The 21,734-nt window shown below is 47.1% G+C and overlaps 3 protein-coding genes and 1 long non-coding RNA gene across 6 annotated transcripts in view; 2 read left to right on the top strand and 2 right to left on the bottom strand.

Annotated features, from left to right (window-relative positions):
* LOC308588833 overlaps positions 1-8,085 on the top strand; it is a 127,399-nt gene extending 119,314 nt beyond the window's left edge. The window contains exon 2 of the long non-coding RNA XR_014008908.1: positions 7,791-8,085. This is a non-coding gene — a long non-coding RNA (uncharacterized lncRNA). The remainder of the gene's footprint in view (positions 1-7,790) is intronic.
* LOC308588715 (uncharacterized protein) overlaps positions 1-20,135 on the bottom strand; it is an 81,366-nt gene extending 61,231 nt beyond the window's left edge. Inside the window, exon 1 of the mRNA XM_081197333.1 lies at positions 20,113-20,135. The gene's annotated coding sequence lies outside the window, so the exon portion shown is untranslated. The remainder of the gene's footprint in view (positions 1-20,112) is intronic.
* The window catches only part of LOC308588810 (uncharacterized protein), a 218,927-nt gene extending 198,165 nt beyond the window's left edge, over positions 1-20,762 (top strand). Inside the window, exon 4 of the mRNA XM_081197495.1 lies at positions 20,508-20,762. Within this exon, the coding sequence (XP_081053621.1) occupies positions 20,508-20,699 (192 nt within the window). The 3' untranslated portion in view covers positions 20,700-20,762. The remainder of the gene's footprint in view (positions 1-20,507) is intronic.
* On the bottom strand, positions 8,180-17,748 carry LOC308588711 (uncharacterized protein). Of its 3 annotated transcripts, XM_081197316.1 has the most exons (5): positions 17,281-17,748; positions 17,003-17,084; positions 16,636-16,718; positions 13,278-13,404; positions 8,180-10,825 (listed from the first exon to the last, which is right to left on the bottom strand). In XM_081197316.1, the coding sequence occupies exons 1-5, from the start codon at positions 17,680-17,682 to the stop codon at positions 8,391-8,393; spliced, it is 3,129 nt and encodes a 1,042-aa protein (XP_081053442.1). In that variant the 5' UTR covers positions 17,683-17,748; the 3' UTR covers positions 8,180-8,390. The 3 variants fall into 3 exon arrangements, with proteins under 3 accessions (XP_081053442.1, XP_081053444.1, XP_081053443.1); XM_081197318.1 differs by lacking the exons at positions 16,636-16,718; positions 17,003-17,084; positions 17,281-17,748 and adding an exon at positions 15,949-16,385; XM_081197317.1 differs by lacking the exons at positions 16,636-16,718; positions 17,003-17,084; positions 17,281-17,748 and adding an exon at positions 14,757-15,261.
* Positions 20,763-21,734: the final 972 nt, after the last annotated feature.

Here is a 21,734-nt window from a genome sequence, read left to right as displayed (position 1 = left end):
CCTCTTGGTTTAAACCTACTTTTTCTTTTCTTTTCTTCTTTTTTTAAACTAATGTAGCCACTGTACATGTACAGGGTACATGATTCAGCAATCTATTATACCATTTGAAGTGTTGCATCACCTGACTAAATTACCATTTGAATAAAGCCATGATTGGCTTGTCCTACCAGGGACTCAAGGAAGGCGAAGGGGTAGATTTAAGATTTAAGAGACCAAATTCCCAAGGGCATAAAACCTTTTCAGTTAGTTTAAAATCCCCTTTCCCAGTTTGATGTCCTAAGACATTTCTGATATGTATGCTTTCCTGTTTCTTTTTGCTTAGCAAGCAGGCTTATAGATCTGAAACTTTAAATAGATCAGAACTTCAACATTCAGACAACCCAACAACTCAACTTTCCCACCGAAAGCCAGGAATAAAAGTTTGGTCAAGGCACATTCCACCTAATTATGAATTTGTATGTGCTTTAAACTTTGGCTGGACTTTAGCCTATTTGAAGTCCGATTTGAATAACAGACAAAGTGATGAAAATCCCCAGATAATCACTCAAATGCTTGATATCGCCAGCTCTGCTCCAAAACATCACCGCTTTCACCTCTATTCCAAACTCTGAAAACCAATCCTTCCATCTTTTTCTACCAAAGAGCAAAGCTTGGCTAAATTTCAGCCCATCACCCCACCCCACCATAACTTAAAATTCACTCTCCAATGCTTGCAGACACATCCCTTCTCCTTCAGTGATGCCCAGAATTGAACACATTGTGACGACTTTAAAGATTTGCCACCCCATGTTATTTCTGTAACACCTGCAATCATGTGTGTTGTGTTAGCAATTCACTCTTCCCATTGCTGGATAAGTGGCTAGTATGTCACATGTCTCTGTTTACTTTCTTTTTTTAAAATAAAATGAATATTTATTGAATTTTATAACAAATAAAAATACAGATCACAATCATCATGTTATTTACCATTGTTTTCCCTCCCTTCCTCTGGACTTCCCTCAACTTCCCCTCTGCTGAGTTATTTAGCTTTATTTGTTGTATCCTGCTTTTCTTATATAAAAGCAATTTCCCAAATCATTTCTCTAAAGTATCTGTTATTGAAATAAAGATGTGAAAGTTTATTCAAACCCTGCCAGTGAATCCAGTCCATTTTGTTGTTTCTGCAAATAGACTGTAAATGGTTCCCAGACTCTTTTGAAGTCCTTTTTGTCCTTCTCTCATAGTTTATCTGTTAGCTTAGCCAACTCTGCAGAGTTCATCAGTTTTTCTGGCCATTGTTCCTTTGATGGTATGTCTTCTGTCTTCCAATATTGTGCAATCAAGATTCTGGCCGCTGTTGTAGCCTACATAAATAATATCCATTTTTCTTTTGGCAGCACTTGCTTTGGGATACCTAATAAAAAGGGTGTTTAAGAAAGTTCATTTTCAACATGAACCTGTTTAGTTTCCTAGGCTTGGAAAGTGTAAGAACGGAAGTCAGTCTTATCTCTTCTGCTCTGCTGTGCTTTTGCACTGTTCTGTGTCTCCCTGTCTGTTGCTGAAAAAGAGAGAGGACACCATTATGATCTGTTTGGTCTCGTCTGCAAATGTGATGAGCATCCCCTCATTTCCTTCATCCATGTCATTTATCAAGACCCGGCAGCACCCCTCTTGTCACTTTTCCCCAGGATGAGGAGGACCCATGAAGGAGTCTTCTTTGGGTTCGGTCAGTCAAATCCACCTAACAGTTACCTCATTCAGCCCACATTTTACCACCTTCCTCACATAAATATCACAGAGGACTTTGTCAAAAGCCTTACTGAAATCGAGATGAACTACTTCCAAAGCAGTTCCCTGATCAACAAAATTTGTAACTCCATCCAAAAAAAGAAAAGGAGAGATTTCTTTGGCTTCACTTGTTTTTGAGAAAGCCATGCTTTTATCCTCTATGTTTATATTTTAAAATCTTCAGATGAAGGGCAACTAAATTTTAAAAATAATAAATGAGGATATTGACATGTGCAAAGGAAGGCAATTTATGTCTTTATTTAATTTGGAAACCACCCGACCCAGTGCTGCCGACTTGAATAAAATATTGATGGGGAGCCAGGTAAGGCCCACCTTGCACAATCAATCGCATGATGCATGCATGCCATTTGAATGGCAATGCCTATAATGGCAACAACTTTTTAAAAAAGTAGTATTTTGAGCCCATAGTTGAGTTTCCCAGCAGCTCCCCTTGCCCCGGAGACACTTCTAGCATTCCATCTCCTCTACCTGTGGCATTGTTCAGCAGTGGGGAAAGTGACCTCTTCACACCGGATGTCCATTTGGTATGGCCCTTTCCAGGTTTTTTCCTGCCCCTTGTGTTTGTCTTTCATTTGTTCTCCTTTGTGTGTTGCCAGTAGACACCACAATTCTGTGGGTACTCTGTCAGAAATCTCAGCCGCAGTCAGAGGTAACTGGCCTCACTCCAGGCATCCGGCTGAGATCCTTGTTGACCTTCCCGTCTGCGTCTCCCGGCAGGATACAGGCAAGGTCACAAATCGGCGATCCTCCTCAAACGTGAAGAGAACACACCCTCCTCCTCCTCCCTGCATCCCCCAGGGAGGGGAAAGAGACAGACAGGAGTCCTATTTACATGTCTTTTATTCCTGTCATTCAGCAGTACAGAGAAACGTGTCTGTACCCTCCAGACTCTGGCAGTAGAGTCACAGCTCCACCCCTGTACTTCCAGTACAGGTCAGATGACACTCTGAGCTAACATCCGGTGCTCAGTACAGAGAATAGACTGCCCCTTTTCCCCAACAGTACAGTTCCAGACATCAACATCCTCTTTTGCATTCCAGCCACCTGCAGCTGGCTTTTGCATTGCTGCTTTTTCCTGACAACCTCCCCCAAAAGCATCAATGGGCAAAACATGATCCAGAGAAGAAAACAAACAGTTGTTATACATATAACAGTCCCCTGTTGTTTCAGTTCCACCCTTGGAACTCCCCACCACTGGTTTCCCCAGTGTACCTCTCTGGTTGTCTGGCTTCCAAGGAATGAGTGCATCTGCATTACCTTGGCTAGCAGCTCTCTGTTGTGTCTTTGTCTCTGACTTAGACACTGCTTCAACCTGTTTTGAGTTGTTAACAATAGCAACACACGCAACAGCTAAGTTAGCAAACTCTTTGGAATACCTCTTTGGTGGTACACCCTTTGTAACTCTCTCAGACCTGCGTATGAGGTGCTGATCCTCTCTGCTCACTGGTTCAACCTCAGGACTTTGTTGAGAACCAGATCCAATTGCAAACAGTGGTTCATCCTTCACCTGTGAAGGTCTATCCATTGTGTGAGATTTCCTCTCAATGACTGTTACAACTGAGCTCTCTGAGCTATCACTGTCATCATCAGTACCACTGTAATCTGTGAAATCATCATCATCATCATCATCTGAATTGCCCTCTGTGGGAAATGTGTGTACAATTACCCGCTCCTGTTCCGGAGCACTCTCTAGAAACTTTGTGAGAATCACCTGACCAGATTCCGACAAAATTACTCTGTAGAGACCCTTTTCATATCCCACAAAAATGCCTCTGGCATTCTTCACTCCACCTGGAGCTTCTGTTCTCACATGAGACCCGAAAACCTTAAAATAGGCAACCGAAGGTTTTCTATTGAACAGCTTCTCAAAAGAAGAACTTCCCAACTCTTTTGAGACCTTTCTCAACCACACGTGAACATAGGACATTAACGACTCCGCCCAATATTCATGTGGCAAATGTGAACTCAGCAATTGCGCATTCATCCCCTTTTGCAACTCTTTGTTCACCCTCACACAGACACCCCTATTCCACACTTCCGGTGAAACAGCAACCTTGTGTCTTATCCCTTTCTTCTGCAGGAACTCCTGAAAATCCTGTAAAAGAAAAATTTGCTTCTCATCTGTGAAAAGACAATCAATGTTAGCATCATGCACATTTTTAACCTTGTCACAAAACTCCTGAAACCTTTCTAAGGTCTCTTGTGGTTTCTGCATCATAAAAACCCAAGCATAATTTGTAAAACAATCCACACACACAAGATAATATCTTGCATTGCCTCTAGATGGTGCTAGAGGACCAATCACATCAGCATACACCCGCTGAAATGCCCTGTCGACCTTCTTGGTCACCTTCCTGGTGTCCGTTTTGGTCACACCTGCAAGAGAGATTGCGTTAGAATCAGAAGAATTACATTTCATGTACAGTGGTACCCCGCAAGACGAATGCCTCGCAAGACGGAAAACCCGCAAGACGAAAGGGTTTTCTGTTTTGGAGGCGCTTCGCAAGACGAATTTCCCTATGGGCTTGCATCGCAAGACGAAAGCCCATAGGGAAATGCTGGCGGTCGGGAGCAAAGACTTTCGCCCACAGCCGGCCTTCAGAAGAGGACCTCTTCTGAAGGCCGGCAGGGGGCAAAAGTCTTTGCTCCCCCCCGCCTGCCTTCCCCCCCGCCTCCCCGGGCGATCTTAAAATAGTGGCGGGCGGGAGCGAAGCGTTCGCTGCTGACCCCCAGCATTTTAAAATCTCCCCGTGTCCCGGGGTCGGAAGTCTCTGCTGTCCCGGGGAGATTTTAAAATGCTGGGGGTCAGGAGCGAAACGTTCGCTGCCGACCCCCAGCATTTTAAAATCTCCCCGTGTCCCGGGGAGATTTTTAAATGCTGGGGGTCGGGAGGGAAGCGTTCGCTGCCGACCCCCAGCATTTTAAAATCTCCCCGTGTCCCGGGGAGATTTTAAAATGCTGGGGGTCGGGAGCGTTCGCTGCCGACCCCCAGCATTTTAAAAACTCCCCCTGTCCCGGGGAGATTTTAAAATGCTGGGGGTCGGGAGCGAAGCGTTCGCTGCCGACCCCCAGCATTTTAAAATCTCCCCGTGTCCCGGTGAGATTTTACAATGCTGGGGGTCGGGAGGGAAGCGTTCGCTGCCGACCCCCAGCATTTTAAAATCTCCCCGGGACCCGTGGAGATTTTAAAATGCTGGGGGTCGGGAGGGAAGCGTTTGCTGCCGACCCCCAGCATTTTAAAACGCTGTTCCGAAACGGGGGGGCGGGAACACCTGCCCCAGCCGCCCCACTTCGGAACGCTGTTCGGAAGCGGGGCGGGGGGCGGGAACACCTGCCCCAGCCGCCCCACTTCGGAACGCTGTTCCGAAGGGGGGCGGGGGGGCGGGAACACCTTCTGAAGGCGGGCGGGGGGGCGAAAGTCTTTGTCCCCCCTGCCTGCCTTCCCAGGGGCTTTTAAATCGCCCCGGACAGCGGAGAAGTCCTCCGCTGTCCCGGGGTTTTTTAAAATGCTGGGGGTGGGAAGAAAAGCCCTTGCCCCCCCAGCCTTCAGAAGAGGTCCGGGGACAGACTGTCCCCGGACCTGGTCTGAAGGCTTTTTCCCTAGGAACGCATTGATTTTCAATGCATTCCTATGGGAAACCATGCATCGTAAGACGAAAAACTCGCAAGACGAAGAGACTTGCGGAACGAATTAATTTCGTCTTGCGAGGCACCACTGTAATCACTTTGATCAAAAGTCAACAAATACAGTCCATCTTTCTCTTTGGCAGAAAGATACAACTCTCCATCTTTGTAGATCTTGCAGCTCTTAGCACCATAGGACAGTCTCAGTCCTTTCTTTGCAATCTGTGACACACTCAGCAGATTGAACTGCAATTCAGGAACCAAGTACACATTGTTTATAGTCAAGTTCAGACTCTCAAGATGCACAGTCCCAATCCCGGTCGCTTCCAGCTCCTGACCATTGGCCTGCTTCACACCGAAGCTTTGCTTCTTAAACATCGAAAACAGTTCTCTGTGTGGGCACATGTGAACCGTGCAACCCGTGTCCAGAACAAATGAGTTTCCCACCTCTGGTGTGGCTCCTTTCGACATCAAAGCCTTTGCAGGTTTCACCTGGCACTTGGTCTGGCTTTTGCCTGACGCCTCAGGCTTCGCAGAGCTGCTCTTGGCTCCTTTTGGCTGGCGTGGCTTTTTACAGTTCTGCTGAAGATGCCCAGTCTGTCCACAATTGTAACATTGGACAGCGCTCAAAGCTACAGCACGCTCCTCAGTAGCTTCAGCAGTGGGGGAATTTGAACTCTGTTCTTCCCTCCCCCTGTCCTTCACTTCCAGTGCAGCAAGTCGGTCGTGTTCATTCAGAACGACGGCACACACCCTCTCCGAGGTCAGATCCTGAGCCGGTAGGGAACCAAGCTGACTGGCAACAACCTTGTAAGTCCGACTAAGGCTGTTGATCATCATGAAGCAAAACACTTCCTCCTGTAGACGGAAATTGCGTTCCACCATCTGTTGGCGCAGAAATTTCATCTCTGTCAGGTGCGCTTGAACATCTCCATCAGGCGCAAGCCTCAGATTGGTCAACTTCTCAAAATACAGCAACGCTGAAGAACCAGCATCCCTCTGATGTGTTCTACGTAGCGTTTCCCAAATCTCTTGCGCATATTCTAAATGCTGAATATGCACAAGCTGCTCATCTGAGACACACAGAATTAAAGCAGTCCGGGCCTTCACATTCTGTGATTCCCAACCTCTGGTTGGTGCTGCAGGGATGGGGTTCTCAATCACCCCATAAAGCCTCTGATTCTGCAGCAGGGCCTTCATCTTTACAGACCAAGATGAATAATTGTCATTAGTCAGGGGAGATGGATAAGGCAGGCCTCCCCCCTTCTTGGCATCCATTTTGAATCCAAGCCTCAAGTCTCACTTCCCAGCCTTGCTAAAATCCACTAGCCTTTGCTGGGTTGTTTTCTGCCTTCTCTGGCAGGCAAAACTGCGAGCAGTTTCTCAGTCCTTGCACAGCAACGAAGTTAGCCAAAACACTCCGTGGTTTTGTTTCGCCTTTCCCAGGCTCTCTCAGAGCCAGCTGCGCACTCAGTACTTTTCCACGTCTCTGACGGGCGTCGCTTAGCAACTGTGCATTCCAATTTCTGAACAGGAAAGCTTATCAACCACAAGAATTCCTGGAATGCAGGCTGAGCTTCCAAGCTGCAGGCCTCTTCTATCAGAGCTGGTTTTTTTCAAAACGCAGCTCCCGTGAACCAGAGAATGAATCAATCTGCATTCACACTTTTAGCCCAAAATTCAGCATACCTTAGGCTCCGTTGCGTGGAAAACACCTCCTCTCGGTGTCCAGCCGTCTGTTCAGCTTCTGGCTGCTCTCAGACGTTATCTACCTTCATGCAGAGGATGGCAAACAATCCATCCACCTCTCATGTCGTTTTCCGATGAATCGAAACCACCGACACTGCTACCATATGTCAGAAATCTCAGCCGCAGTCAGAGGTAACTGGCCTCACTCCAGGCATCTGGCTGAGATCCTTGTTGACCTTCCCATCTGCGTCTCCCGGCAGGATACAGGCAAGGTCACAAATCGGCGATCCTCCTCAAACGTGAAGAGAACACACCCTCCTCCTCCTCCCTGCATCCCCCAGGGAGGGGAAAGAGACAGACAGGAGTCCTATTTACATGTCTTTTATTCCTGTCATTCAGCAGTACAGAGAAACATGTCTGTACCCTCCAGACTCCGGCAGTAGAGTCACAGCTCCACCCCTGTACTTCCAGTACAGGTCAGATGACACTCTGAGCTAACATCCGGTGCTCAGTACAGAGAATAGACTGCCCCTTTTTCCCAACAGTACAGTTCCAGACATCAACATCCTGTTTTGCATTCCAGCCACCTGCAGCTGGCTTTTGCATTGCTGCTTTTTCCTGACATACTCTAGGTGGCGCAGAAAGCACCTAGAAGCTCCCTAAAGGTTGACATGCCAATCAAACTTCAGTTTTGCGCTCTATTAATTCCAATTAGCCAGCAGAGGGTATCACAGGGCCAGCCTACTTTCCCTTTAAAGCAAACTTTTGTCTCCAGCTGTTTTTGGACTGCAACTCCCATCATCCCTAGCTAGCAGGACCAATGGGGAGGGATGATGGGAACTGTAGTCCGGGAGCTGCTGGGGACCCTAGTTTGGGAAACCTTGCTTTAAAGCAACCTTTGCACTTCACCCGCAAAGATGGGACCTGTCCACGTTTGTATTTTCTTGTATTTTGTTTTCCTCATGACCTTTGTGCGTTTATTTATTTATTTTTTTTTAAGAGGGCAAATTGAAAGAGAAATTGTATGGCAAGCTGCAGAAGAATAAAAGGTTGTGTTTGGAAAAATACACACCAAAGCTGGGGGGTAGCATCCTTAAATATTTTATTGGGGGGTGCAGCAAAGACCCCTAGGCCTTTAAGAGTTGGCACCTATTCCCTAAACCCAAAGGCCTCAGGATGGCTACAGCATAAAAAGAAACAAGAAACAAACAAAAAAAAAAACCTATTAAAAAGGGCATTAGATGTCAATCAGCCAAAAGCCTGGTTAAAAAGGTGCGTCTGCCTTGTTCCTAAAGCTGTATAATGGTTTTTTCGACCGTTTTATGGATTCTTTGATGGGAAGTGAGATTGGAGCTCGTCCCGAAGCTCTTTCCACATTCGACACACTGATAGGGTTTCTCCCCTGTATGAATTCTTTGATGGGAAGTGAGATTCTGACTGTGACTGAAGCTCTTTCCACATTCGACACACTGATAGGGTTTCTCCCCTGTATGAATTCTTTGATGGGAAGTGAGAGAGGAGCTCTGACTGAAGCTCTTTCCACATTCGACACACTGATAGGGTTTCTCCCCTGTATGAATTCTCTGATGCGAGGTGAGACTGCGGCCGTCACTGAAGCTCTTTCTACATTCCACACACTGATAGGGTTTTTCTCCTGTATGAATTCTTTGATGGTAAGTGAGAGAGGAGCTCTGACTGAATCTCTTTCCACATTCCACACACTGATAGGGTTTCTCCCCTGTATGAACTCTTTGATGGGAAGTGAGAGAGCAGCTCTTACTGAAGCTCTTTCCACATTCGACACACTGATAGGGTTTCTCCCCTGTATGGATTCTTTGATGGGAAGTGAAAGCGGAGCTAACACTGAAGCTCTTTCCACATTCCACACACTGATAGGGTTTCTCCCCTGTATGAATTCTCTGATGGGAGGTGAGACTTTGGCTGTGACTGAAGCTCTTTCCACATTCCACACACTGAAAGGGTTTCTCCCCTGTATGAATTCTTTGATGGAAAGTGAGAGAGGAGCTCTGACTGAAGCTCTTTCCACAATCCACACACTGATAGGGTTTCTCCCCTGTATGAATTCTTTGATGGAAAGTGAGAGAGGAGCTGTGACTGAAGCTCTTTCCACATTGGACACACTGATAGGGTTTCTCCCCTGTATGGATTCTTTGATGGGAAGTGAGAGAGGAGCTATGACTGAAGCTCCTTCCACATTCGACACACTGATAGGGTTTCTCCCCTGTATGGATTCTTTGATGGGAAGTGAGAGAGGAGCTATCAGTGAAGCTCTTTCCACATTCCACACACTGATAGGGTTTTGTCCCTGTATGAATTCTTTGATGGGAAGTGAGATGGTGGCTGTGACTGAAGCTCTTTCCACATTCCACACACTGATAGGGTTTGTCTCCTGTATGAATTCTTTGATGGGAAGTGAGATTCTGACTGTGACTGAAGCTCTTTCCACATTCCACACACTGATAGGGTTTCTCCCCTGTATGAATTCTTTGATGGGAAGTGAGATCGGAGCTCTTCCTGAAGCTCTTTCCACATTCCACACACTGATAGGGTTTTTCTCCTGTATGAATTCTTTGATGGGAAGTGAAAGCGGAGCTAACAATGAAGCTCTTTCCACATTCCACACACTGATAGGGTTTCTCCCCTGTATGAATTCTTTGATGGGAAGTGAGAGAGGAGCTATCAGTGAAGCTCTTTCCACATTCGACACACTGATAGGGTTTCTCCCCTGTATGGATTCTTTGATGGGAAGTGAGAGAGGAGCTATGACTGAAGCTCTTTCCACATTCGACACACTGATAGGGTTTCTCCCCTGTATGGATTCTTTGATGGGAAGTGAGAGAAGAGCTATCAGTGAAGCTCTTTCCACATTCGACACACTGATAGGGTTTCTCCCCTGTATGAATTCTTTGATGGAAAGTGAGAGAGGAGCTCTGACTGAAGCGCTTTCCACATTCCACACACTGATAGGGTTTCTCCCCTGTATGAATTCTTTGATGGGAAGTGAGTTCGTAGCGTGTCCTGAACCTCTTTCCACATTCCACACACTGATAGGGTTTTTCTCCTGTATGAATTCTTTGATGGGAAGTGAGTTTGTCCTTCTTCCTGAAGCTCTTTCCACATGCCACACACTGATAAGGTTTTTCTCCTGTATGAATTATTTGATGGGAAGTGAGTTTGTCCTTCTTCCTAAAGCTCTTTCCACATTCCACACACTGATAGGGTTTCTCTCCTGTATGAATTATTTGATGGGAAGTGAGATGGGAGTTCTTCCTGAAGCTCTTTCCACATTCCACACACTGATAGGGTTTCTCCCCTGTATGAATTCTCTGATGGGAGGTGAGACAGTGGCTGTGACTGAAGCTCTTTCCACATTCTACACACTGATAGGGTTTCTCCCCTGTATGAATTCTTTGATGGGAGGTGAGACTGTGTCTGTGACTGAAGCTCTTTCCACATTCCACACACTGATAGGGTTTCTCCCCTGTATGAATTCTTTGATGGGAAATTAGATTGGAGCTGTGACTGAAGCTCTTTCCACATTCCATGCAGTGATAGAGTTTCTTTCCAATGAGATTTTGTTGATGGGAAGTGGAATGGGAGCTCTGACTGCAGCTTTCTCCACACTCCAAATTTTTACATGGTTTCTCCTCTCTGGGGATTTTATCGTGGTCACCTTTGTTCTCGATTTCCGATTCATCACAATCTGCAATGGAGACAAAAAGGGATTAGAGCCTCAGGAACAAATGGAGAAGAACTGAAGGAAGTTGGGGGGGTGTTCATTACCTGTGTTGTTTGTCATTAACCAACATATTTATTATTAGATTCTGATGAGTTGTTGAATGTTGGTTTGTTTAATATACAGTAGTGGTCAAAATTGTGGAAGACTTTTGGAAAAAAGTGTGTTTCAGAGGTTTGATAGCTCATAACACCACTTCTTTTATAGGAATAGCATAAAATGGTATATCAATGGAAAGATAATTTAATCAAGAATGCAATCCATCAAGAATGCAAGTTTGTTCAATTACTCGCATTTTATCAAATGTTATAGTCACATAACCAGAAAAAGGAAGCACAACTTGCTTTGGTTGACTTTTGTCAGTGTGTTACGTGATTGCTATCAAGTTGGTTGGTTTTTTTGTGTTCTTTCATTTAGTGAGGTTGTAAAACATAATAAAATTATAGAAATGGCACAAAGAGTTGACGGGTCACCCAGAAAGCGATGTAAAATAGTACTATTAAGTGAACAAGGCTACAATTATGAAGAAATTTGAAGAGAGATTGGGGAAAACATAACCAAAACTGGCCTTTCTATATTTTTGAAGAGGTATAAGGAGACTCAGGCACTACAAAATCAGACTGGTAAAGGCAGGAAGAGGTGCACAAAGGCAAGTGACGATCGAAGAATGGAGAGACTGTCCCTACATGACAGAAAAATGTAATCTGGGTGTATACAAGATGACATGGCGAGATGCAATGTGAAGTTGAGTGCTAGGACTGCTCCAAATGTTAGAATTCTAAGGAAAAAGCCATTGTTATCTCTCAAGCAAAGGTTGAAAAGATTAAACCCATGTTAACTGGACAGTGGAACAATGGGACAGTGTTATTTGGAGCGATGAGACCCAAATCTCCTTGCTTGGTAGTGATGGCATGAAATACATGAGAAGAATCAGAGAAGATTTACATGCTACTTGCATTACACCGACCATGAAACACCCAGATAGTGTGATGATCTGGGGTTGTATGGCAGCAAAAGGTGTGGGCAGAATTTGCGTCATTAATGGGAATGTAAATGCCCCCAAATACATAAATGAAATACTTGAAAGAAACTTGTTAGTCAGAAGTAACCCAGCAATAAAGCCCAATTAACAGAGGCAATAATTCAGTCTTGGTTTCACATTCTTACAGGTGCAGAACTAAAAACGTGGTTCACTTCATGGGAAGGCGTTGTAAGGCCATAATGAACGCTAAAGGTTACCAATGGTTACCAAAGGTTTCACGTATTTTCTTTATGAATGCTGTTCTAATAAATACTCCTTCATAAAAGTCATTGCATTACATTTTTCATTAAAATATATTTCCATTGCTCTTTAATTTTATGGTATTACTCCACACGAAAGTGGTGTTATGAGCCATCAAACCTCAGAAATACACTTTTCACAAAAGCTTTCCACAATTTTGGCCACTATTATAAGTTGTTCATTTTAAAGTTAAATGTTCTTTTTATATGGAATCAGATTATTATTATTATCGGCAGGGTAGAAATAAAAAGTATTATTATTACTACAGTGGTACCTGTTCTGGAAAAGCTTAAGTTTGTAAACCGAGGTACCACTGTATCATCCTCATCCTCATCACTGCTACTACTACCTGAGATTCCATAAGCCTAGCTCTTCTCTGGGATGGATTTTGTTTGGCCCAGTCATGGCATCCCTCCATCTCCAATGTCAGTCCTTGTTATAGCTTGGTCTCTCCCACAAACGTGAGACGACTCTGTTAATAATTTCAGATTTATTGCTAAAACAACAAACTTGGACGGAGCTCCTCTACTCATCGTCCTCCCCACAAGATGGAGTTGCCCGGACTGAGCTCCTCCCCCTTCTCCAGCAAGGAAGCCCCCACCTTCTCTTCCAGTATCTTTAAATTTGGCAGAGAATGCTTCCTGCATTCCAGCGTCTGACTCACTCCTGTAGCTCTCACACAGCTGTCTGTCACTCTGTCTCTCTTTTTCTTCTCCCCTTTGTTCAGAGCTCAGATGACAGTTCCTCTCCCCCTCCTCTCTGTCTTCTGCTGCTACCTCTCCTCTCCCTAGGCCTGCTTCTTCTCTGGCTGGCAGCACCTGAGCTTCGCTGCCAGTCGGCTCTTTGGTCAACCCAAGACTGACAGGAGCAAAAACAAAAACCTGAAGCTACTTAGCTTTCCTAACAATTCTGAAGCTGACAGTGAAGATGGCCTGGGAAGTTCAGACCAGCCCAATCCTGGTAGAAAAAGGTATAATTTCAGGAAGGTTGTTCAAAGGAAAAACTGGGGGTGGGGGTGTTAGGTTCCCAGGTGTTATAGGGGGCGCTGTTGAGCTCTGTGAGAATATATGAGGTTGTTCCCATAGAGGTATTTTTTGAATTTCCAGACTGATATGACGATATCACAGGGAGCCTTACCAAGAGAGGCCACGATTCCACGATTCTCCTCCATGACGTCCTTATGCAGAGCTCTCTGGTCAGGATCCAGCAATGCCCACTCCTCGTCCGTGAAAGGAACAGCGACATCTTCAAAGCACGCTGGACCCTAAAAGAAAAAGGGAAATGTCCTCCTCTGAGACAGCAGAAATATGATCTGCTACACAATGCTCTGTTACTTCCTTCTTGTTAATAATAATAATAATAATAATAATAATAATAATAAAAAAAATTATTTATACCCTGCCCATCTGGCTGGGTTTCCCTAGCCACTTTGGGTGGCTTCCAACAAAACACTAAAATACAATAATCTATTAAACATTAAAAGCTTCCTTAAACAGGGCTGCCTTTAGATGTCTTCTAAAAGTTTGGTAGTTATTTTTCTCTTTGACATCTGGTGGGAGGGCGTTCCACAGGGCGGGTGCCACTACCGAGAAGGCCCTCTGCCTGGTTCCCTGTAACTTGGCTTCTCGCAGCGAGGGAACCGCCAGAAGGCCCTCAGCACTGGACCTCATTGCCCGGGCAGAACGATGGGGGTGGAGACGCTCCTTCAGGTGTACCGGACCAAGGCCTTTTAGGGCTTTAAAGGTCAGCACCAACACTTTGAATTGTGCTCGGAAACGTACTGGGAGCCAATGCAGGTCTTTCAGGACCAGTGTTATATGGTCTCGGCAGCCACTCCCAGTCACCAGTCTAGCTGCCAAATTTTAGATTAGTTGTAGTTTCCGGGTCACCTTCAAAGGTAGCCCCACATAGAGCGCATTGCAGTAGTCTAAGCGAGAGATAACTAGGGCATGCACCACTCTGGTGAGACAGTCTGCAGGCAGGGAGGGCCTCAGCCTGCGTACCAGATGGAGCTGATAAACAGCTGCTCTGGACAGACAATTGACCTGTGCCTCCATGGACAGCTGTGAGTCCAGAATGACTCCCAGGCTGCACACCTGGTCCTTCAGGGACACAGTTACCCCATTCAGGACCAGGGAGTCCCCCCACACCTGCCCGCCTCCTGTCCCCCAAAAACAGTACTTCTGTCTTGTCAGGATTCAGCCTCAATCTGTTAGCCGCCATCCATCCTCCAACAGGACTTTCAAACAGGACTTTCACCACCTTCACTGGGTCCAATTTGAAAGAGAGGTATAGCTGGGTATCATCCGCATACTGATGTGCACCCAGCCCAAAGCCCCTGATGATCTCTCCCAGCGGCTGCATGTAGATGTTGAAAAGCATGGGGGAGAGGACGGAACCATGAGGCACCCCACAAGTGAGAGCCCAGGGGTCTGAACACTACCACCCACCACATCCCCCCCCCCACTTTCTGAACACGGCCCAGGAGGAAGGAGCGGAACCACTGTATGACAGTGCCCCCAGCTCCCAGCCCCTCAAGACGGTCCAGAAGTATGTTATGGTCGACTGTATCAAACGCTGCTGAGAGAGCCAGCAGAAATATGAAACAGCTCTTACCTTTGTCCCTAGCCCGCCAGAGATCATCGACCAGTGCAACCAAGGCAGCTTCAGTCCCCATGATGAGGCCTGAATCCTGACTGGAAGGGATCCAAATGGTCCGCTTCTTCCAGGCGTGCCTGGAGTTGTTCAGCAACCACTCGCTCAATCACCTTGCCCAAGAATGGAAGATTTGAGACTGGGCGATAGTTGGCCATCGTGGCCGCATCTAAAGATGGTTTTTTAAGAAACGGTTTAATAACCGCCTCTTTCAGCGGGTCTGGGAAGGCTCCCTCACGGAGGGAAGCATTCACCACCCCACGAAGCCCATCGCCCAGCCCTTCCCGGCTAGCTTTTATAAGCCAGGATGGGCAAGGATCAAGGAGACAGGTGGTTGGTCTCACTCGTCCAAGCAGCCTGTCCACATCCTCAGAGGTAACAGAATGGAATTGATCCCACGCAAGTTGACTAGACAGGGCTCTAGCACTCTCCTGCCTCGGCCCTGCTGCCACGGTGGAGTCTACCTCTTCCTGAATCTCTGCGACTTTATCTGGAAAAAAACTTTGCAAAATCATTGCAGGAGATCATGTGGCCCATACTTGGCCCCGATGTAGCAAGTGGTTCCGCTAAATTGTGAACCACCTGAAAAAGTCTCCTGCTGCTGCTTTCTGCAGATGCAATAGAGGCGGCCAAGAAAGTCTTCTTCGCCATCGCTACCGCCACTTGGTAGGCTCGGCATTGAGCTCTAACCCGTGTCCGGTCAGCTTCAGAATGAGTTATCCGCCACCAGCGCTCGAGCCGTCTCAGCGATTGTTTCATTGCCCTCAGATCCGTGGAAAACCACAGGGCTGTCCAGGCTCCATGCAATCGAAGAGGGCGCTTCGGAGCCAAACAGTCAACAGCCCTGGTTAACTCCACATTCCAGCGTGCCACCAGGGAATCAGCTGAAAGGCCATCAACATGGGATAAAGCATCCCCTACCACTCTCTGGAAACCATTTGGATCCATTAAGTGGCGGGGGTGGACCATCTGAATCGGTCCCACCTCCCTGCAGAGGGGAAGGGTCGCGGAGAAGTCCAGTTGCACCAGGAAGTGATCTGACCATGTCACTGCAACCCCCCCTCCCCGCCCACAAGGCCATAGCTGTCAACCTACAGATTTGAAAATAAGGTCCAGCAGCCAAAATAACAAAATAAGGGACCTGCAGCCTCACCTGTTCCAGGCACTCCAGTCTTCCTGTCCTCCTGCAGTCTGGTCAAACTCATGCTGGGTAGCTTCGAGAACACTGTCCAACCAACTTTGTAACCAGAGGTTCAACTGAATCGAATCTGAATCACATGCACCACAAGGCCTATGCAGCCTCAACTTAAGATGGCTCTCCGGCCTGGCTTTGCACTGCAAAGTTTGCAGCAGCACATGCAACAAAATGGCGTCCAGCATTCAAAAACACCCTCAGCTTGCATTAACTAGCCACACACAAGGCATGCAAGCTCCACCCCCCAGTCGTTCTTAGACTTCTTATTGGGTGAGCAACACAGCCAAGCAACACAGTTGGAGCCTCCCTCCTCCCTGGCGGGAAGGGAGGGAGGAGAGAGGAGCTTCTTCCTTTGAAATTTAAGGGACATCATTTAAGGGACATTTAAGGGACATCTATCAATAAGGGACAGCAGCGGGCCATGGCGCTGGAATAAGGGACTGTCCCTTCAAATAAGGGACACTTGGCTTCTCCCTCTTCTCCCTCTGACCGCCAGTCCTTCTTCTACCTCTACTTCTTGGGCTCTCAGCCATCTTCCCTTCCTGGTTCCCCAGCTGCTTCCTCCCACCATTCCTCTGTGCCCAACCGGTCCATGACACTGCTCCATCCCTCAGCCTCTGTCCCCACAAGGCAGCTTCCCCTGACCTGATCTCGTTCCACACCCGCTGCTTCCCTTCTGTCCCCATGAAAAGATGGATCAGGAAGTCTTGCCGGCATCACTCTGTCACCTGCAAGAGAAAAAAGGTGATCAGGACGCCTGGAGTGCCTGCTTCTCTCACAGGTGAAACACGGCATCTCTTACTACAGATGGGCTTTTGAGAAAGCCTTACCTACTGAGAACATTTGGACGTTTGTGCCCATTTCATATGTTTGTGGTGCAGAAATACATCTCCCCTCCTCTGGACCCTTGTTCCCAACTATCTCCCCCCAAAACAAGATGAAAACAACTCACAGATGAGTTGGAAAACCAACAGAATGAGACCAAACGGAGAAAAACCACCTTCCTCCTTACCCAGTGGCCTCTCTCTGGTGTCCAACGGAGGCCTCTCTGCCTCACAGGAATCCAAGTCCATTTCTGCAAAGAGATCCTTTCCCTGAAAAAGAAACAAGGATTCAAAACAGAGAATGGGGAGAAATACTAGAAAGAGAATGACAAAGACTTGAAGGGTGTGAGATCTCATTCCATGGATGCTTTCCCAGAAAACGGATGGGCCATCAGCAGCCCATTATGGGATGTTCTCTGTCCTGTTTGGAGCCCCTTGGGAGTATCCAAAGGAAAGTCTCTCTCACCTGCTTTCTCTCTTCTGCCTGACTCAGGAGGAAACCTTCGGCCAGGGCCACCGCCTGGGAACTGGTCTCCGCTCTGCATTCCCTCACCCAGCTCTCCATCTCCGGGGGAAGGACAGCCAGGAACTGCTCCAAGATCACCAGGTCCAGCATCTCAGCTTTCGTGTGCCTTTCTGGCTTCAGCCACTGATGGTCAAGGTGGTAGAGTCGGCTGCAAACATCTCGGGGTCCTTTGGCCTCCTGGCAGCAGAACTGCCTCAACTGCTGGCTCTGCACCTCTGAGCAGAGGGTGTCCTCCTCACCTAGGATCTTCTGCACTGGGTTTTCCCAGAATCCCTCACTGCTCCCAGTTTGGCTGGCATGGCCTCTTCCTGCTTCAGAGCCGGCTGAATCTTGCTCCTCCATTTGTGCTCTCAGGAAGCCTTTGAGAGATCGGAAGGAACCCTTTGGTCTTCTGGCAAGTTCTGTCTGTCGTAATGAGAAGCTGTAGCAAATCCTACAAGGCAAATACATTGTTCTGTTACAAAATTTTTGGGACAGGAAAAGAAATATTTCCCTGAGCAAGCATGGATGAGTCTTGCTGGGAACCAGGGCTGGACTGCACTGCATCCCAGACCGTGAGCTATCTTTTTGAAAAGAAAGAGGAGAAAGAGGAGAAGAAATAAGTCTCTCGCCTTCTAGCAAAGCAAAATGTGGAGGCAACTGAACGGATTTCTGGGAGATTAATCAACCTGGTTTCTGCTGCCTTCCAGTCAATGCATGAAGTCAGAACTGACTGACAAGGGAGTCATTTTTGGGTCTAGTGGGGTCCTCACCCGGGGGTCCTCAGGAGTTCCTCCCCACCCCCACCCCCACTCCCCTGCTTCTGTCTCCTTTTCTTGCACTTGGACTCTCTGCCGCTCTCCAGACAGACTCCTAGGCTGGGGTCCCTTTTTCTTTGCTCTGAGGGTCAGGTATGTATCTGACCAATCCTCTATGGGCCAAATTGGCAGGGCCAAAGACATCTCCCTTGAAATTTAGGCGGGTAATTTATTATTATTATTCCACTAGATAGCTTAACACACACACAGCCATTGATGTCAAGGTCCTTGGAGGCTCAGTGAGTAGCAGCGCCCATTTCCGGCTGCTTTGCCAGCAACAATCTCTTTGGGACAGAGAGTATGTGGTCCTGGGATGCCATGCTCTGGGTGCGAGGGGATTGCTGCAGTGGCCTCCGTGGGGAGCTGCCCTGGGAGACGACTGGGGAAACTGGTCTGCAATGCAGCAGCCAGACTATGGGCTGGGATCCCTCTCTTTATCCCTGGGCTTTCTCTCCCACCTTAACTTCCTCCCTCCTCGTGGGTTTTTTTGCGGGGGCAGGCTAGTCCACCTCCTCGTCCAGCTTTGGAAAACCACTTGCAGATGTTTCCTCGGTTGTGCAATGAGGCTGAGCGATGTCACACAGAGTAAAAGTCCCAGGGACTCCTTTGTTTAAAGAGGGGAAATATTTTTTCTGAAGGGGGGGGCGGAGGGCCAAATGAGTTTGGGATCCTGTGATCTCCAGGAAGGAGAGCGTGGCAGACGTGGCCCCTCCCTGATCAGGCCCCCCAGGCATCCTCCCCTGCTGCAGCCCTGGGACCCCCCCCCCCCGTCTCCCCACTGCACCCTCTGGGGGGAGAGAGAGGAGACTCACCAGATGCAGCCCTTGCAGGAGAGACCCCAAAGCAAGGGAAGGACTGGGGAGGGAGGCGCCTTGGCTCTGGAGGACCTGGCCCCCCTTGCTTCCTGGCCTCTCTAGGAAGGCAGCTCACTTCCCTTTAACCCTTGCCAAGCCAAGTCCCTCCAGCTCAGCCCTCTCTCGCTTGGCAGAACCTCAGATTCTTATTATTTTTTATGGATTTAGGGGGCAGCTGCCCCCCTGGCTACGCCAATGCCCAGATATCCTTTTGGGGGTGAGGCTCTTGGCTGGACTCTGAGCATCTCCCTCCCTTGGCCAGAAACCAGAGGAAGAGCTTGCAGGGAAAAGGGCTTTGCAGGAGGCAAGGAAGCTCCTCCTGGAATTCAGGAGTGGAGAGATAGGAGGGGATCCCAGGGTCATCTAGTCCAACCCCCAGCAATGCAGGAATCTCAGCTAAAGCATCCATGGCAGATGGCCGTCCGATCTCTGCTTAGAAACCTCCAAGGAAGGAGAGTCCACCACCTCCCAAGGGAGACCTTTCCCCTGCCAAACTGCTCTTAGATGTCCCTCAAGGCAGCGGGTCCTGAGTTCTAGCCCTGCTGAAACAATCGAAGTGGCTGCCAAGGAGGAACCCAGCGAGGGTCAAAAGAAATAAATCCTATTCTCATCATAAATGAGTAATACGTTCTTATGCATGCTTTTTATGCTAATATACAAAAGTATATTATATCCCTTTCCAGAAATGCTTAATTGCTAATTCAATGGACTGAAAATGGATTGTTGTTATTTTTATGTTTAGGGAAGCTTTTAATATTTGATGGACTATTGTATTATAATATTTTGTTGGAGGCCGCCCAGAGTGGCAGGGGAAACCCAGCCAGATGGGCGGGGTATATTATTATTATTATTATTATTATTATTATTATTATTATTATTATTATTATTATAACTGATCAGGTGAGTGTTCTCCTTTCAAAAGAGGCAGGTGGAATCTCCAGGGTTGCTAATAGCGTAACGTTGCTTATAGCGTTTCGTTAGCGTGGGGAACCACATTCTGGTAGAAGGAGGCCAGGATTAGCCCCCAAGGCCTGGGGTGTCCCTCCTCCCCTGCAGTAGGACTTGGAATCCAGGAGAAAACTCTTGGAATAGCCTTGCCAGGTGTTCAGGGATGGACTCACCTGTCCCCATGTCCTTCTCTTTGCAGATGTGCTGCAAACTGTGTTGGAATGTGATATCAAGCTTTATTTACAGCGGTAAATAACAAAGAAACATGGTGTGAGCTGTCTTCCACAGCCGTCTCCTCCTCGGTCAGAGTAAAAGAAAACAAAGGATGAAAGTGATTTACAGACTGACTTCCATTCTTACACAGACAGTACAGAAGGTGTAAACATGGATATCATGTTACACTAGCAATGGGAGAATGAAATATTGACAGTTTGGCCCCCAATTTGGTCCAAGACCAAAATCTGCAGCCCTCATGGTCCAGGAGTGCCAGGGACTCCGTGGTGGGGGCAGTGGGGGCCGCTTTGGCCCAAATTGGCCCCTGACTCCAAGACGATCTTTCCTCCCGCAGGACCTCCGATGTTACGCCCTTTGGGAAAGTGGGGAGGAACAGAAACCAGCAGCCAACAGCATCCCTTCTCTGCTGGCCTTTGCCCGAAGGTTCTCCCATCTCAGAGCAAGTAGCTCTCCCCCATGGATTCAGTCCTTTCATCACTTCCATCTCCCCAAGAGGCTCCCAAGGCTACTCATCCTCTGCAGTTGAGAACAGACCTAACTGAAAAGAACGGCTTACTCTTCTGGTGACACCAGAGAAGTCTAGAAGACATTCACCCTTTCCATAACATTAATAAAAACACTTCTGGTCTTTTAACAAAGGTTATCTTAAACATTTTTTTATTTCATTATAGATCATCTCCCAATAGGTGGAGCCAGGTGGGCCCAGGTCCAGGTGAGGGGGGTTGCCATGGTGACAAGGACCACAGACTTGCAGGCGGCCATTTTGGGTTAGCAGTGAGGCGAGTGGAGGAGAGAGCAGTTGGTGGCAGTTGACGGAGGACAAGGCGAGGCAATCAGTGGATTCTTATTTTCTCAGTTTCTTATTTCGCTTCTTATTTCATTTATTACTTGTTTTTCTCTTCCTGAAGATGTGCCACAGGCTTTCTTCATCCAGCAATGCTGAGTATTGGAGGAAACAAGAGTAGGGAGAGCATAGCTGTCAACGTTTCCCCTTTTTTAAGGGAAATTCCCTTATTCCGAATAGGATTCCTCGCAAGGAAAGGGAAAAGTTGACAGATATGAGGGAGAGGATCCCAAAGACCTCCTCCCCGCTGCCAGGACTCTCAGTTGCGAGGAACTGACAGCATGACTTTTGCTGGAGCCAGAACAAGACCTCTTGCTCCAGGTGATGCAGAGCTGCCAGGCAGCTGCCCTGAGACACCTCTATAATAATAATAATAATAATAATAATAATAATAATAATAATAATAATAATAATAATAATAATAATAATAAATTTTATTTATATCCCGCCCTCCCCAGCCGAAGCCGGGCTCAGGGCGGCTAACAACAATAAAACAGTACAACAGTACAACATAACACAACACAACACTCTAAAATCATTCATTATATTTTTATTTTTTTAAAGATATTTATTAAGATTTTCAAAATATTACAAAATAGAAAAAGGAAAAAGAAAAATACAAAATAAAAATAGTTAAAAACAATTCAGTCTTTCAATCACTTATCTTTCATTTGCTTATTTCCCGGACCTCCTCACGCCTCCCTTTTCTGTGTTCCA

This window comes from Podarcis bocagei (genome assembly GCF_964188305.1).
Source record: "Podarcis bocagei genome assembly, chromosome: 6".
NCBI lineage: Eukaryota > Metazoa > Chordata > Lepidosauria > Squamata > Lacertidae > Podarcis > Podarcis bocagei.
Note: the sequence above shows the minus strand (reverse complement) of the source record. Positions and strands in the feature narration are given on the sequence as shown.